General features: G+C 43.6%; 1 protein-coding gene across 1 annotated transcript; it reads right to left on the bottom strand.

Moving 5' to 3' along the window:
* Nucleotides 1-6,280: 6,280 nt before the first annotated feature.
* LOC121170681 (TRPM8 channel-associated factor 3-like) lies at nucleotides 6,281-14,117 on the bottom strand. The gene is made up of 7 exons (XM_041001927.1): nucleotides 13,492-14,117; nucleotides 10,831-11,795; nucleotides 10,454-10,551; nucleotides 9,557-9,770; nucleotides 8,996-9,235; nucleotides 7,935-8,272; nucleotides 6,281-6,568 (listed from the first exon to the last, which is right to left on the bottom strand). The coding sequence occupies exons 1-7, from the start codon at nucleotides 14,115-14,117 to the stop codon at nucleotides 6,281-6,283; spliced, it is 2,769 nt and encodes a 922-aa protein (XP_040857861.1).
* Nucleotides 14,118-18,213: the final 4,096 nt, after the last annotated feature.

The following is an 18,213-nucleotide window of genomic DNA, read 5'->3' as shown; positions in this document are numbered from 1 at the left end:
GGTGCTCATGCGGGTGACAAAGCAGTGTGTGATGATCTAAGTGCTTGGGCCCACGCATCCCCATGAGGAATCCAGAAGAAGATCCTGGTTTTGGGGTTTTATCTCTTGGATGGCTTGATTTTCTTGTCTTAATTCATTGTCAGAAATATATAGTGATGTGCAGAGGATAATATTGAGAGTAAACATTTGTTTTCTTGCATTTAATACCAATGCTTCCGTAATTTTTTTCCTATTGGGAATATTTGCTGAAGCCTTTTGCTAGCTATATACTACAATCATTATTATGGCAACTGTGCTTCAAATGCTTCATCATGAATGCAATTTGGATTTTTTCAACTTAGTTTTTGGCAGAATCATAAAGTCTTTTTTTTTTTTTTTCTTTCCATGTGAGTTCAGTGAAATACAGATAAGCTAGAACTGCATTATGCTTGACTTTCTAATTCTTATCTATTTTTTCCAATCCAATTTCTGGACTTTGGAGAAGTCCTGTGATAATTCCTAGCTTTTTTTCAGCACATTGTCTTGCATAGGTTCTTGTTTGTTTATTTTTGTGTTAGTGTCTCCGCCGATCTTGTAGGAGAGCTCCCTCTGCAGGTTTCTCAGAATCACATAATTTTTTTTTAATGATCTTATTTTTCCTAATCAGTGTTGTGGCACAATGCTTTAAGTGTCCAACTATGAGGACAGAAATTCTTTCCTGAGTACAAATTCAAGTCCCCACAACAGTACTTTCAATCCAGCATTTGCTAATGTGTCATGGTAAGGGATAAACACTGGACCATGTGCTGTGAAAATTCCATTCAAATAAAAACAAGTAAACAGATAAATAAATTTATAACTAAATAAAGTAAGTAGGTAGACAAATAAGTGTGGAAAGAGAAAAAACGATTTTGTCTTTCTTGCGATTTAGGTCCAGTAGTAACATTAGTCTGTAGCTTGTGCTTAGTTCGCCCTCTTGAGGAGAGACCTGGAAGGACCCGTGTTGTTTTGATAGGCCATGCAGGATTTGGGCATCATCACAATGCAGGAGAATGCCACTGATTCACAACTTGGTGATACACATCAGGCGAAGGGCAGATACACTTCATTTCAGAGAAGAGCTTCTCTAATATTGCTGTTGGCTGAGTTTCAGGTGTGTAATGAAAGAAATATGGGAGAGTGAAGGTGGAGAACTCAAGATGTCAAGAACTGAGGAATTTCATTGGAAGGTGATTATTTCCTTTGAAGGTCTCTATTGTCACCCCCCTCCCTAAGTACTACTGAAACATCTCCTAAGTACTGAATGGTGACTACATACAGTGGATACCAAGGAGACCAATGGAAACTTCCATCTTGTTGGATCTGACCACGTGTATGATCAAAATTGCACAGCCTATATGGAATTGTACCATAAAATTCAAAATTTAAAAAAAAAAAGGTTCGGCCATGGGGTTTGGGCAAAAGGAGCCCTCTGCAATGTGGCAGCTGCAGGGTGTTTCCTGAACCAGGCCATGCCCCATGCTTGGTACTCAGGCCATGGTCACTGTCACCACACTGTGAGCGAGTCCTAGGCTTTGGGTGGTAAGCTCTAGGGTTTTTAGGATATGTAATTGCAGCCTAGGGACATCCATGGATAAGGCCAATGTGAGTGTAAGTGTGGGATGAATCCTGTGTGACTCCCAGCAAACAGGTCACAGAAATTGCTGGCAAGTGTGGGTACTGAGACCTGGTGGTTTGGAAGGGAGAGTCCAGAAAATCTATTTGGACCAGATTGATTCACCAGCCCAGATGGTAGTCCTGAGATGGGGTATTAGCATAGAGCATCACTGAGTGCCACACACCAGCCCACACAAAAGCTATAGCTGGGGGCTCGTCTGGCAGGTCTAGGTGCCAGTACCTGATTGAGTGTTGGAACAGGGGATGGGTCACATTAGACAGGGTCATGACACTAACCAGCACATGAGAGAACCAAATCTGGGGTAGATTCTGTGGGGAATGTGTGGTCCAAACCCTGTGGAAATATAAGTTCTGCTGCTTAGCTCAAGAGTTGGGGTAGTGATAGGCTGAACTAGGTGTGACCATGGAACCTGCCATTACTCATGGGTAAAGGAACCAACAACAGTTTGGGCATGTCAAGGCAGCAGCACCCAGAATGTGCATCCTAAAACAGGGTGTGGGATGGGCTGGGCACTGGCCTAACACCCACTGGCATGTATGAGATTATGAGATCTGGGTCTGGGAGTGGGTCAACTGGGGGAACTTGGGAAACTCCCACAGTGGGTCACTGATGAACTCTCACAGATGATCATATCGTCCAGGCCTGAGGGTCAGGCAAGCTGGGCAAAGTAGCTCCAATGGCTGCTTAATGTGTGGGTTGGTTATGGAAGGGGGTGGATTGGACAGGGTGGAGCAAAACATAGCTTACAAGCAAGAATAGAAATCAGGCTGGAGTACAGGTCATGCTGAACTAAGCTATCACATCAACTGACTCTCATGAGCTGGGGACGCCAGGCCACAGCAACCAAAGGCAAAGGCCAAGACAGGTGAAGGACTATGCCAAGCTGGGTCAGAGCAACCACTGGCACACGTTCAATCTACAGGCCAGGTTGGGGAGCTAAGAAGACACACTGGCTGGGTTGGGTTCTCTCTAGTGAGTATAGGGGCTAGAGTGAGAGTTGCATTCTAGTCTGGATATGGTTGCAGTCTTCCTTGGCACAAAAGTGAACAGGGTTGGGCGCACCAAGTCAGGCTAGACTCCAGCACTATCTGGAACTCTGGAGAACCAGGGTAGATGTAGGACGGACTAGGCTAGGTCTCTGCCTTTACTGAGCCATGTGTGAGCTGTGTCTGGGTATGGACGAGCCTTGGCTGGGCTGAAACATCTAACAGTAAGAACTGGAGTGGGTTGAGGCCAGTCAGGAAAGGCCACTGTTACTGCGAGGACAGGAGGTGGACTAAGTAGGGCTGGCGCATGGACCCACCGGTATGCACAAGATCTAGCATAGACAGAGGTTCTGATGGAGGAGCTTGGGAAACTCCTCTGTCAGGACACAGTCCCTGCAGGTGAGCACAAGAAACACAATAGGGAGCAGCCCAGACCAGGCCAAGGAAGAGTACCCACCAAGATACATTTGGTATAGGTCGGGGACAGACAAGGCTGAACCAGTTCCCATCACTTGCTGGTGAATCCAAGCACCAGATCAGAGTTTGGGTTGGGCCAAGTTCTGCCACAACATATACCAGTGTACATTAAGGCTGGGACAGGGGGCCAGCTGGGCTGGGCTGGGCTAGGCTATACTCACCCACCCCTCCGAGGGAGCTGGAATTGGGGGTGGACTGGGCCAACCTACAGCACCCACTGGCAAAGGCAGAGGTGAGGTGGGCCATGCCAGACTGGGCCACAGCATCCAACCAATACACGTGAGAACCAGAAGAAGAGGGGGGAAATGGTATGAGGAATGTAGAGGGCTCCACTGTTTGACCACCACTCCCACTGGAGCGTGTAAGTTGGGATGAGGCAGACAAGACCAGGCAGGCCTACAGTACCTGTGGGATTTATGTGAACTGGATCAGGGAGAAGGCAGGCTGGGCTGACTGTTCTGACCGGTGCAAGCATAAATCAGAGTGGATGAGGTTTGGTTGGATTTTCCCACAGCATCAGCAGGCACAGGCTGGCATCGGGGGCTGATTCTGCAGAATCACCTGGAGAGTGCATGATCCAGGAGTGGGAGTACACCAGTAGGGAAATAGTGGGCACCTCCCTGTTTGGTTACCACTCCCACTGGAGAGCAGAAAAACTAGGACAGGGGCTGGGGTGGCTGGACAGAAAGGCACTCACCAGCATGGGTGTGGGCTGAAAGTAGGGCTGGTTGGGTTGAATTAGGCTTCAATGCCCATTGACATGTAAGAGAGCTAAATGGAATATGGGACAGACTGGACAAGTCTGCTGTGCATACTGGCAAGCATGGGAACTAGGGTAGGGGCAGGCCTAGTGGGGTTATTGGGAGTCACCCCAACTAGGCTGCAGCTCCCACTGATTTGCCTGAGGGCCAAGTGTGAAGTGGGCAGCAACATCCATTGGTTCAAGTGGAATACAGGGCTGGAAATAGAACTGATCCAGCAATTGCAAGCACCAGCATAGGTGTAAGCTGACTGGGACAACAGATTGTGCCGGACCCTATACTGGCATTCACGCTCAAGATTCAGGTCTGGGATCATCTCAGACGAAGTCTCTTTGGGGATCCCTCCAACTGAACAGCTGATCCCAGAACCCAAATCATAAGAGAATTGCAGCTTCCATGGTCTGACCATGAAGCGCATGTGTCAAAGCTGAGCCTCCTCAAAGGCTCAGACAGAACAGTAGACAGTATGTCCAAGTGCACATGGAGGAAATGGCAATCCATTGGAGCCTGCAAAAGGATACCTGCTACTGCAACAGAGGACAGAGGACTAAACAAATTGATCGTCTGCCCCAGCCCTGTGTTGACAGTGAAGTTCTGGGCGAATTGAGACCCTAAGGTGGATTATGTCAGCCAGTGGATTCTGGAGAGATTGCATCGTGCTTGGCATGAAAGATTGGCAAGAATTCAGATGAAAACGATTCAACTCATGCAGGTAAATCAAAAGAAAGAAATTTATTGATTCAGAAAACAAAGGTTGAGATGCTGATTTGCATCTTGAATGATTATTCTGTGTGGATTCTTGGACACTCTCCACAGGGTAGGGTGCTTTGCTATGCTTGGTCATTACTCCATTGCATCGTTTTCTTTGTCCATCAGGCTGTCTTCAGGTAAAGATGATTGCTTTATTACTAATTATAAGCTAACATAATTCAATACAAAAAGCACGAACTCAGAAAGAAAAACATTCTTTCCCCAGCCATGCCTTGGTTTTTTTATCAAAAAGATTCCTGAGTGGTTCACTTAGTCAAGGTGAAAATTCATGGTCAAGCCGCAGGTCTGGGGAGTGGAGTCCTATGTCATGAGAGGAGCGCTCCATGAGTTGTTTGCCAACTTATTTCCATCATAGGCAAGATTAAAGCAGCATTCATAAAGAAGCTGCACGGGGCAGCTTAAAATACGAGGGACTCCACTGAAGAAGCGCAAATTCATTAATTTTTTCATCCATTTGCATATTCTTGCGACTTTGTAATTAGGGGAGGAAGACACATTCTGGTATGTTCTTCCATTCAGGTCACTGGATTTTGAATCCAGCTTTCTGTTTCAAATTCTGACTCTACCTCTTATCAGTCTGTGACTTTGGAAAATTACATTTATTTGATTGACAGTGAAAATTGTATAAATATACCTGACATAACAGCACTGATTCATCATGGATTGGCAATGATATTGATCCTTTAGAACACAAGATTCTGTATAGGTTCTTGATCTAGAAGCAGTGCCTTGATTAAAAAAAAAAAAAGGCTGTGATGCAAATGGATATTTGTTTCTTTCTCTAGCCACATTTTTTCTTACAGATAGAATCACTTAGTTGTATATTATAACAGACTCTAAAACATTAGGCAACTGATTCTTTTCCAAGCAGTACCACAGAGCTTTTGGTAGGCTGTGCTAACTATATATGTGAGGGAAGGTATATGGTCATCTGTGATAAGGGACTAAACTAAAAATGAATGTAGATAAATACCCAACTCAAATCCTTCTCCCCTGCCTCTGAGTTATTCATGGACTGCACTCCACAAAATTTAACCTGTTTCATCAGAGCTTTGATTCATAGGAACATGCACCCAGTAGGACACTGGGCAGCCTGTAATAGTTCTGAACACGTGGGGTTATTGCAACAGGAAAAGGATTTTATTCAATAGAGGGGGGCTTAAAGCCCCAGATGCCACATGGAGAAGTTTCCATTATGAGTGTATTAATGACTTTCAGTAAGTATTTTTCTACCACAGCCGCTGTTTTAATAACCTACCAAATACTTGTAAAATATGTAAAGTGCTTCTAGTCTTGGAAGAAAGAGTATCTACATGGATTCAGAGAAAGACATTCTTGGAGTTAATTCTTGGCCTGTGCAGCTCTTGGCACTCACTAAAGCCATGGAAAAGATAACAGGTAGATAAAGAGACAAATCACTCAGTGTATAAATAGAAGTAGGGAAAACTGGTAGAGCTATATGCTTGACTTATTTTGAAAGTCAAGTGTCTGATTGTATTATTTTATTTATTTGAAGATCAAGGGTCTATTTCAATCTCTCTCCTTAAAACATTTGTGATGAATCTAAATAAGATAGAGGAGAATGGTGGATCAAGTAAGGATTAATTTCTTGTAGGCAATGAACAATCCTACATTAGATAGAACACTGGGGCAATTCCACAATTGGCACACTGAACTATATATACTTTCATGGGGTTTTCCTTCCACTCTGGAAGTGAGGCGAGGCTGTCAGCCACTTCCTTCTGGATGGGCCAGCCCCAGGCATAAAAGAATGGAACCAGATTCTTCTGCACTATTTCAGAGAACTTCTTCATCCATAGGTTCATCCTGCCAGTGTTGTCTTTTGGGTAGTTAGACAGCGTCTGGTAATGAGCAAAGAGCTGGGTGAATGGCTCCCATCCAAAGCCTTCTTGGAGCTAGAACAAGAAAGAAGCAGAACAAAGATTGTAGTCTAGAAAATCACTGCACACCTACCATACCTAAAATGATATGGTGATGCTTGGTTACACACAACCTTTAAAACTGACTTTAATTCTCATCAGTGGTTCTCCCACTGCCCGCTCCACTGACTGGTAGCATACCTTAGTCTTCCTCAACCAAATCTCACACTTGGGATTTGTTCTTGCACATTGTGTGACTCATGGCGATTCTCAATAAATGGTAGGTGTAACCACACCAACGAAGGATGCAATGGAGACCAGAGTGCCAGGAATCAAAGAAAATCAACAGAATGTATCTCTACTAAGGAATGAGGGGAAATGGCCACAAGGAAACTTCTAAATATATCTAGACAACAATAAATCAGAATCTCCACTGCTTCCTGTGCCAACAGTGTCAGGATCCACATAAGGAGCAGAAAGTTGGAGCCATTTGTCTTTCATTTGTGGCTCATCTCTGGGTGTCTTGGCCATTTGGAGTGTGAACCAGCAGATGGAAGATCTGTTTTGTTTTGCTTTGTTTTGTTCAGTTTTATTGGAAAAGCAGATATATAGAGAGAGGAGGAGAGGCATAGAGTAAGATCTTCCATCTGATGGTTCACTCCCCAAGGGACCACAACTGCTGGAGCTGAGTCAATCCCAAGCCAGTAGCCAGGAGCTCTTCCAAGACTCCAAGATGGGTGCAGGGTTCCAACGCAGGGCTACTCTCGACGGCTTTTCCAACCACAAGCAGCAAGCTGGATGGAAAGCAGGTTCACTGGGATTGGAACCAGTGAAAATATGGGATCCTGGTGCGTACATGGTGAGGACTTTAACCACTACGCTATCGCAACAGGCCCAGATAATCTTTCTGTCTGTCTCTCTTTCTCTATGCATATCTGATTTTCCAAAAACAAAAGAGAAAAAAATGAATCTTTAAAGAAATGAAAAGCAAAACAGATGGGTAGGAATAGTGAGGACCCCTGGAGTGCTAGTAATTTAATCATTTCATCAGTAGATATTATTCATTAATAATGAAGTAGAAACTCTCCCACATTTAAAAATAGTGTAGGAAAAGAAAGATCAGAGTTTTTCATTTGTCAAAGATGTGACTCTCTCAGACACTTAAAATCGAGCTGTGCTATAAGGATGTGCTTCCAGAACAATTGTGTAAGAAGGTCCTGCTGAATAGGAACTGAGAAAACACCTTTGGTTATTTATGCATCATACTGTTCACTCATGAAATCTTAGATTGAGAAATGCACCTTCAAGCAGTTAGACAAGTGAGGACGTTGTGGCGTTGTAGGCGTGATGAGGATAAGGACAGTATGACCCAGGAGTCCCCACCTCCACGTCTGCTCAATACCTGAAGATACGTTTCCAGAGCTGTCCAGGAATTCCATAACCTCAGGGGAGCACCTACATCCATGTGCTTTCTGATCCTCTCCTGCCGAAGTTCTGGAGTCAGATTAGGATGAGCCCTTGCTCTGGGGATGTCCAGAACCTCTTCATGCAGGTAGACATTCCAGAGATTGCAGTCGGCTGCAGTACTGTGCAGAGGGAATTGCCAACCAGCATGCCGGTGTCTGTGGCCCAAAATGTGGAAGACATTCCAACTACCAGAAGACCTTATTGTCTTCTCATCAATGAGCTCAGACATTAAATCCACTTGTGCCATAATGGGGTATCCTGTGCGTACGATACCTGGAAAAAGCAGCAGAGCACAAGACGTGAGCTTATGTCTGACAATGTTGGTAGGCACACCTTCTCCACTATCCCAAAGGAACTGCAGCATTCTGAGTGATTGCAAAGGACTGAGAGGAGCCTCTGACATTATGTGAAGCCCAAACATGTATGCAACATCAGTGATATCCTCAGTTTCAATAATGGAGCTTGATGCCTTCCCCTCTACCTGACATGGGAGGGTCAATGTGCAAGGCAGGCAACAGGTGGGGTTCATCGTCCATTTTTCATCGTCGTCGGGGATGTGTATCAATGCCTTGATATTTGGATCTCTAAGGACAGCAAGATTCTCACTTTTAAGAGGTAAGCTGAATGCACTTTTTGAGGCTAGGAATCAGGCTTTCATTGTTTACTCAGAAACAAGATTTCCTCTTGGAAAAGTCCTCCTGGCTCTGTTGCAAGTTATAGAGCAGTTCTGCCCCCCAACTCATGCCACTTCTCAAGGTCAATTCACACCTCACCCAATTCTTAATCACCCCAAAGCCACTGGTGAGGCTTCGTCATCTTGTTTCATTCCTCCTGTCCTCTCCTCTCATGGAGGTAAGTGATATCATTCCTGCTTACATTAGAGCATGGCTCCAGATTGTAGAAGAGTGTGTATATCCTGCCCTGACTCCTGTGGCGTTTCAAACACACTGCTGGAACCGGAAGAGAGCTTTCAGAGCGTTTCCCGTGAGCACCCACCGAATTGAAGCTGCACGTCGGTGACAATCCTCTCAGGTCTGGGGTAGGGGAAAGGCTCAGCCCCCAAAGTGGCTGCAGCCTGCATTATCTCATCCCACAGCTGGAGCAGAGAGTGGGGGTTCTTCACAGCCTTGAGTTTTTCCGTTGGCACTGTCAGGATGATGTTGTCCGTGGCCAGCTCACCCCAGGGAGCTGGATTTCCCTGGAGACAGCGCTTCCACTCCTCCTGGGAAGTCTTCCCTGGAAACCAAATTTGTGTCACCTGCTGCACTCCATTTTGCCTGGATTCCTTATAGCACTTGAGCCTCCCTCTGAGGTAACCTGGTGACTAATTAACTTTTGCTTGTTACAAACTCCTCTCGAGTCTCATTCCTTTCCTCCTCCTCCACTCACAGTTCCTGGAAGAGGGTGTCCATTTTCCTCAGTCCACTTCCAACACTCAATGCAACACCTTCTACCTGAACTCAAGGACCAGACCTCCTTCCCAACAAGCCCACTCTCTGTTCACCTCCACACCTGCTTCTATGCTGATTCCCACCTGAATCACATCCCCCTACTCACCCAGCTTGAAGTATGGAGCTGGCATTGCACCACTGATGGTGACCAACACATTGCTCAGGTTGTAGGTTTGAGGCACAAGGATATAGAGGAGGCCCCCCCAAGACCAGGAGATGGAGGTGTTGGTTTTGTTCAAGTTGTACTCCCGTGTCACTTTGGGGGCACGTTTTTGAGTGTCCAAGCCGCTGATGTCATCCGTATGGCAGCCAATCAGTATCTGTCACAGAGAGAGTCAATCAAAGGTGCAGGAAAGGGGCCATCATCATTTGGAAGATGCCTGTGCAAGTGTGTGTGATTTCATGTGCCTGTGTGTGCTTCCAACCTGTCCAACTAGCAGTTAGAGACAACAAAATTTCCTCAGATTGAGAGGTCTTGAATGAATAATGGAGGACTCATTCATTGACTTGCTCTAGCATATCCCTTCCTGTCCATCATTACTCCTCATTCTGTATAGTTTGAAGATTTTCTCTCTTTGGTTGACATACAATGAGTGCCATTGTCAATGGTGGTTTAGAGCCAGACAATGACTTTGCCTCTGCTATTTCCTGTCAATTTGTGAACTCACTCTGAGCCTGTGCATTGGATTTCTCTACCCTCAGTGGAGTTTGAGTGTTGGAAGATGTGCTCCCATAGCAGGAGAAAAGGAGGAAGAGGTACAGCAAAGTCACATCTCTTTGTGTGTTATGTGTTCGGCTGTCCTTGGTATTACACCCTTCCCTCCTGGTGCTCAAAGCAGGAGTCTGCTCTGCTGTGACCATTTCCTTCTCCTGCAACATGACCAGGATGCCTGATGTGTTTGTCTGATGTTGTTGAGAAAATCTAAAAGAAAGCACTGCAAGTAGAAGCAAACATGCTCAGGAAATGTCAACATTAGGTTAACACTGGGCCAGAATACTTTACCTTCAGTTGAGCAGTGACAGCTTCCTTGGGCAATGTAACTGTTGCGACTTGTCCTTCAGGTAAGTAGAGTCCAGTGCTCACCCAGGAATCTCTGGTGTCTGGGAAGAACCAAAGGAAAGGCTGAGATCTTCCTGGGTCTTTGACACTGCCCCTCCCAGAGCAATGGAATCAATCATGCTCGCCTTAATTATCCCAGGTTTTCCTGACTTAGGTGTCTAAGATCTAGTTAGAATTCCAAACAGTCCTTCATGTTGCCAAGATGACAGAGACTGTCATCTTGAAGAAAATCCCTGAAAGGTTGTTGAACTTGCCTGCTGCCAGCCGCCTACCCTACCCAGCTCCCTCTTAACTTAGCCCTGTCCCTCCCCATTGCATACCTGTGTTGATTTCTATGCTGATAGTAGATTTAGTAGCAGGTGGAGAGGAGTTACTATTAATGAAGAGAGAGCTGTCCTTTCCCGATTGAGCCAGTCCTCGGGCCCAGGCTGTGAGTATGTCCTGAGGGCTTCCCCTGCTCATGGGGTTTTCTTCGCATGCTGGTTCTAAGCCCTTCCGTGATATTATATCTATGATCTTATTGTACACACACTCATAGATGGGAATCCCGTCATGTGGGATTTGAAGCATAAGGTAGGAATCTTGTTTCAGCATCTGCATCCAGCTGTTTTCTAAAACTCTTCCATTATTGAACAGCATGGATTCAAATTGGGGTATTGCCTTTCTTACATGGTAATTTAGCAGCTCTTGCTTGGGGACTGAGAATCGGCCTCTTTGCCCTTCCTCCTTAATGATGCAGAGACCAACCTGCTTTAAAAACTTGTTATTTGGATATTCAGTCATAAAGTTAGAGTCTGGGTGTTGTTTAGCCCACTGTTTGACCTGGCTGCCCATCAGTACTCCGCCACCTTCTGCAACAAATTCCTCCATATTCTTGACATGCATTTCATCGAGTGAGCAGCAGCAAAAGACACTCAAGTCACTGGTTGGAAAGTCTGTGCTGCTCCACTCCAAGTTATTTTTTGTTAACAAGGTGCTCAGAGGTTGCAGCTGTGAATGCACCCCAATTTTCCCCTTCTGCTGCCCTTTTAGCCAGTGTAAAATATTTATCATAAGGATTTCCATTTTGTCATCAAACATCATGCTCTCATTGCCACACAGCATGACTCGACCGTGGCCATAGCGGGCCCCTGCTAGGAAGCAGTTAAAGAAGTAATCTACCCCCAGCGGAAAAGCCTGGGGTCCGTGCACCAACAACTTTGAGGGACATTGTCCTCTGCTGATATCCAGCTCAGTGACCCCTTTCAGCAGCTGCTGTTGGTCCCTTTTGGTGATGTGTTCAGATCTGGAAAAGAAACATTTCCCAAATTAGTGCCCATTTGGTAAGTGAGGGACCATAGAGCTGAAGAGAACACTACAACGTGAGCTCATTTTGTATAAATCTCAATCAGAAGGAAAGGGGTGATATTTTAATTTTTCTCATGTTCAGATCAGTTTTAGCTAGGAACAATTAATGCCATAAAATTGTGAGATTTTTAATTACAGAGACACAGTATGTCTCAAATGTGCACGCAGATTCTTCCGGTGATGTTTTCCAGGATGATTGGTTGTCTCAGTGAATACACTATTGACTGTTCTCATTTATGAGTTGCTTAACAGTTAAAAATGTGAAACACACAAGTTTTGCAAAGTAGTCTGTCTAATTGATCCAGAAAATATTTTTCTTAGTAATTTGGCACTTTTTGACTGGCATGGTGGTTCATGCCATGGCTGCTCCAATTCTGATTCAGCTTATTGCTTATTTATGTTTTGTAAAGGCAGAAGAGTTTGGCTCATGACCGTGGGCTCATGCACCGAGGTGGGAGAAGTGAAAAAAGCTCCTGGCTTTGGATTGTCTCAGCTCTGGCTATTGCGGCCATTTGGTGAGTGAACCTGTGCCACAGGCATGTTTTTTTTTTTTTTTTTTGCCTTTCTTTCTCTGTTTGTAAAATATGTCTTTCAATTAAACATAAATAAATTGCATGGGAAAGAATTTGGAAGGATTGTATGCTAGGTGCATGTACACATATGGACACAGAGGTAAAACAGAGTATAAAATTCTAAATTATTCATGTTAGAGCTCCAAACTCTATTTGACTTATAATTTTTTTAAATATGCCTTTCATATACTTCTGCCACTTTACATGGAGAAAAATATTCAGCACATTTCTTTTATCAGTGTTGGCCAAGAAAGTATCAACACTGTGCTTTAAAATATTTTTCTATACGATTAAATTTTGTCCTTTATATACATGGGGTTTCAGTGATTATGCTACAGGACAATTATGTCAAATTTGTCAACTCTGAAATGTTGGAGAGGGGGAAGAGGAAATCCTAGAGCCTATGGAACTGTGTGATAAGATCTTTTAATAATCAAATTATATTTTTCATATTCTAAGCTGAAAACAATATCAAATAAAAATTTATCACATCGGTGGTTGCCAAGGTCTGTGACTGTATTTTTGATATGAGCACAATTTTGTACAGTCTTCGAAATGGCAATTTTTCTGTACCTGTCAATTTCAAACACACCTAATTTGGAAGTATCTATTCATGTTTTGGGGGCTGCATGTCAAAATACTCTTGAATTTATATGCATTGATATGTTAATGTTGAAAGGTTGATTATTAGCAAATATCCACCTATGCCAAAAATATAGTAGGTTTTTATACATAGGAGAGATAGAAAAGGAATAAAGAATGTTAATATGCTTACTTGTACATCTCTCCAATAATTCAAAACCATGGTGAGGGTGGGGAAACATGTGTAAATAAAGGAATATTTTGCCCTTAAAGCCTTAAATACTCAAGTCATAGTGGAAAAAAGGTTGGCTAGAAAGTCATTTTTTTTTAAAACAAGTCATTTTTATACTTGCATTTGTAGTCTGTACTGAATCCATTTCATAGTGGCAAATTAATCCACAGCAAGACTGAAAGGTCTCAAAAATGAGGAACAGTCAACTTTTAACATGGAACACATCCCCTTGAACAACCATTACTCACGTGACATAGATTGGGATGGTGGGCACTTTCTGAGAGAACACCCACTGCTTTCTGTCTATGCCGGTCTGGCTGATGAAAATTCCAGATGTACTTAGAATGGGGTTTCCAGGATACTTCTCTGACAAACTTTCAATACCATAAGCATCTGCAAAAGCCCAGGCCTGGCCCCCAATGAGTACACCACCTCCTCTTTTCACAAACTGGGTCAGCTTATGTTCCATTTTGCTTATAAAGGCAGTGAGGCAGTAAACGCCAACAGACTCCATTGGAGGTTCCTCCTGGATCTGTGCCTCAATCCCAGAAAGCTTCAGGATTTCTGCAAGGTTTTTCACTGAGGGGTGCACAACTATGGGAGCACCAGGGGTACTGCAGAGCCAGCGCACTACATTGGCAAGCAATGTAGTGAAGCATGGACACTCAAGATACCATTCATGGCCCATGACCACGTATCGGCCCTTGCTGTAGGAGGAGGCAGCAATGGCGACCTTGCCCTCATCATTCACCAACACTGGGAAGGCAGCTTCTCTGGTAAGAAGGAGGTCAGAGGAACGAGGCCCTGTAGGAATATTCCAGCTTGTTATTCCCTTCATGAGGGCCTGAAAGTCAGCATCATGAGTTGTCGCCATGGTTTATCAGCAGCTGCAAGTCAAGCAAAGACAATCAATTAATGAAAACAAAAATAGTCAATTAATGAACAAAGTGGATAAAAGCATCAGGCACCCTCTCTGGCTCACTGTCTGTCCTGCCCCGCAGAGCCTACAGTTAGACTCAGGACTACCCTGCAGTCTCCTCCCACTGCGCTTTCAGTCTCCATTGCTCTTCATGTGCAAGATTTCTAGGGACCAAAATCCCTTGATGCATTTTCATTATTCACACAGCACCTTGTTAGCTTTCCTCAACCCCACCAACCCAGATGAACTCCACTGATCGACTTTCCTGTCCACAAGCCCCAGGCTGGCCATCAGAGTCCATTCACACCTGGCCTTCTAATCTAATGCATGGAAACGTTCAACATTATTCACTATCGGCATCAGTGACTCCAATGGTGATAAAGCCTTTTCTTTGATCATTCAGTGACAAACTGAACTCTTCTCTGCCTGCTCAACAGTTGCTCTCAATGCTTACATTTCCTCTTAGCATGGAGGGCATACACTATCAATCTTGAAGCAGTTTTTGCGTGAAGATTTATAGAATCAACAGGTACAGATAGTTTGCTCAGGGATTGGTGCTTGTGATCACAACGCCAACTTCGGACACTTTTTTGATCCCTGCTGACTTCCAAGAAAAGTAGAGAACACTGACAGCCTATGAAGTATGGTTGGTATATACCCTATGCACTCTGAATGCCCACATATTCCAAAATTTGTCTTTGGCTTCTATTTCTATGTCTGTTACACTGGCTGAGGATTTATGTCCTTCATGCCTGGCCTAAAGCACTCTGGAATCTCAGGACATCTAATCCACAGCCAGTATGAACCAAGGGCAGAGGAATGTTTAGTACTTTCGCAGAATTCTGAGGTGGGATTGTTAGACATCCAGTGCTTAGCAGACAGTGATTTCCCTGTTACTTCCCAGAGACAGTATTTTCAGAGCAGTGAGATTGCTTTTGTTAAAGCAGATATCCTATGTCATGTTTCTTTTTCCTTTGGGGATTGCAGAGTAAGGATTATGTGAAGACATTTGTGCTCCTCGACACTCCCAGGGCCTCCTGAGTGGGCTTAGAGCTCCAGAGTATCATCTGCATGATTCCAGGAGCAATTAAAAGGCAAATGGCAGAGTAAACTATCAAGAAATACAAACACAATGGTCTGATTTTTTATTTGGTGAATGGAAGCACCATTTCTTAATGTTTTGGAACAGCATTTGAATGTGCAAATCCATATGGAGAATTTTGGTACTGTTTTGGATGGTCTTTGCTGCTTCCTAGCTCACCCACAGGATCAAGAGCCATAATGACCTATGGCTGTTCTATCTCCCAGCACATAGTTTAGCTACCTTCAGGGAAACCTGATGTGGTCTCTTGAAATTACCTGCAGCTCAATGCTCTGACTGCTTACGATGGCAAATTGGATTCTTGCCATGATAACCCTAAGAGGACACACAAGAGTAACAGAAGAGAGAACCAGAGTTCAAAGAAAATAAAAAACCAAAGAGAAACAGCAAGGATACCCCTCCCATGAATTTTTTCCCAGGGTCAAAGCATGCGTATCACTTATATTTCACAAGTAAAAGCACCCAGTAGTCCATATTGTTTCAGTGTAAGGACACCGGTTTGAAGATGGCTTGTCCACTGTGAATCTCAGCCTGAAACTTGATGCCCAACAGGACATTCTTCAGAGCAGGACAGGCCTTTCACAAGCGATTTGTTTCCTAAGAGAAAGTAATGCCTATCTCACAGTGCTCAGTCACTGTCAAGCAAGTGAGCAGATTCTTGCCCTACTTGGACTGAACTCATTACTTTGAGGGCAGTTTTCCCTCAGTATGACGTCCTCTTGTCTTCTCACTTCTGTACACATTGGTCCATCTTCTGCCTTTTCTGCAGAAACTCAAGGAGCCTGCACCCTTCACCAGCTGTGTCCACATGACCTTGGATTTTGAAGCCTCCAGAACTGGGGCCAACCTCTTTGTTTCATAAATCACCCAGAAATGCAGTTGTAGCTGCAGAAATTGGAAGAAAATATGCTGTTGCCAGCAACCCTAGGACATAGATCTCTTTCCTTATTCAAGGAAAGGGCTTGCTTAACCACTTTGTCCTTCCCTCCCTCCATGGTGCATAGCAAGAAACTCCCATTCCTGAAAATAGCTAGTGAGGCTTACCTGGATGTCTCCAGACTATTGTGTAAGTCTCTGGGAGGGAGAGGAATGTGTGCAGAAGCATGAGGGGATCTTCGGGAGGCCTAATATATATGATGCTGAGCACAAGGCCTCTTTCAGCGTATCCTGCTTCCTGCTTCCTTTTGGGAGGGTGGTGCTTGGCTGTGCTGCTTCCCGGAACACTCCAGTGGTGACAGACAATGCTGTGGTGCTCTTTAAGGTTTCATGAAATTTTACTTTACTTCATATTGAATGGAGCGTAATGTTTGCAAGGAGTCTCAAGAGTTTGCTAAGGAAAATGCAGAGCAATAAAATAGAAGCAGATATTTGTAAAGACTGTTTTATTTTCTAGTGAAATAATTTCATGATGTGGAGTAAAAATGCCTGACTTACAGGGGTGTGTGTGTGTGTGTGTGTTAACAGGGCATTTTTCCTCTTATGGTAGTCCTGTAGATACCGTTTTTCAGCTGAGATTGTAATTGGTCTACTTGTAATGCATTCATAGTCCAGGTCTAACAAGGTTCAAATTTGTAATCCAGACTTCAGACCCTTTCAGTTCTTTCCACTTGTGTTCTTTATTTTCACGTGAGAGTGTTGCTCTGTGGGTAGGGAGTGAGGCACATTTAGTGTGAACCTTTTGTAAATGTGAATGATACAGCCTTCAACACAAGGAACAGTAGTAGTAAGGTAGATGAGTATTGGTACATGTTTGTAAGAGTGTTCCTTTAGGAAGTTCGTTCTTTGAGCTTTCATGTTGTTTTTGATTCTATGTCTTGCAATTGAAATACTGCTGTCAATCAGTTAGGGCTAGACTGGATGCTGCTCGTCATTGCTATTTGATCTTTTCTCTGGTGAGGAGCACAAAGCAACACTGCTGTGACACAATGCAAGCTAGTCCTTGGTGACTCATAAGATTCTAGGTGTTGGTGTTTTTTCATTTAGAAGAGTGCTAATTCTGAAGATCAGTTGATTATATTTTGGCTAGCTTTGTTTGAGGTGATGACAGCATGTGAGTTTCTTATTGTCCTTTCTCTTAAGATTTCTTACACTATCAGGAGTCCAATAGTTAGAATAAAGTGTTTGCGTGAGTAAAGAGAGAAGGAAAAGTTTTTTGAAAACCTTTTATTTTAAAAGCTAATATTTAAGAAGCAAGTTGACGGAACAAATAATTTCTCTTATGAAAGTCTTCCAAGGAAAACAAAGATGGAACATGTAATAACTTATTGTGGTTGTGGATCAGGAATTTGTTTCATTGCTAGAGGAAGATTGGCCCAACCTGCTTCTTGTGAATTAGATGGTTGACTTTGGTGAGCAGCACAAAGTACTGCTGTGTGGTATTCACACTGTGAAAGGAAACTAAGAAAGGAAATCTACAGGATAGTAGAACCTGAAAATACGGCCTTGAAATGTCAAGGAAAATATCATAGTAATAAACAGTGTTTTCTATGTAGCACAGGTGGGTTTACCCTAACTCAAAATGGATTTAATATTAGAAACATGATTAATGAATTTATCTACATTAATGCATCAAAAAGGAAACACTAGGTATAATTTCAGTTGCGATTCTGCATTTTATTATTGTTATTATTTTATTATTTTATTGCTGTTATTATTATATTATCATTTAATATATTTATTATTTATTCTAGTTTGCTCAGTAAAATATCATAGAAAATTACTAAAAGCACAATACTTCTTTACTGGGTGATGTATTTGTTACAAAAATCTGTGTTAAGCATCATAATGAGGTAATGAAATGTTCAGGACTGCTGTCCCCGAGGAGCCCATGCTTGTCTGGGTTATTCTTATGGGCTGAGTCAGTTGGGTTGAGTGTGCCCACTGATGGTGTTATGTGTCAGAAAGCACCATGTGCTTTCTCTTGTAGTTAGCCTCAGGCACATTAAGACT

Source organism: Ochotona curzoniae, unplaced genomic scaffold (genome assembly GCF_017591425.1).
Source record: "Ochotona curzoniae isolate NIBS_2020 unplaced genomic scaffold, NIBS_Ocur_1.0 scaffold_2476, whole genome shotgun sequence".
NCBI lineage: Eukaryota > Metazoa > Chordata > Mammalia > Lagomorpha > Ochotonidae > Ochotona > Ochotona curzoniae.
This window is presented reverse-complemented; position numbering and strand designations above follow the sequence as displayed.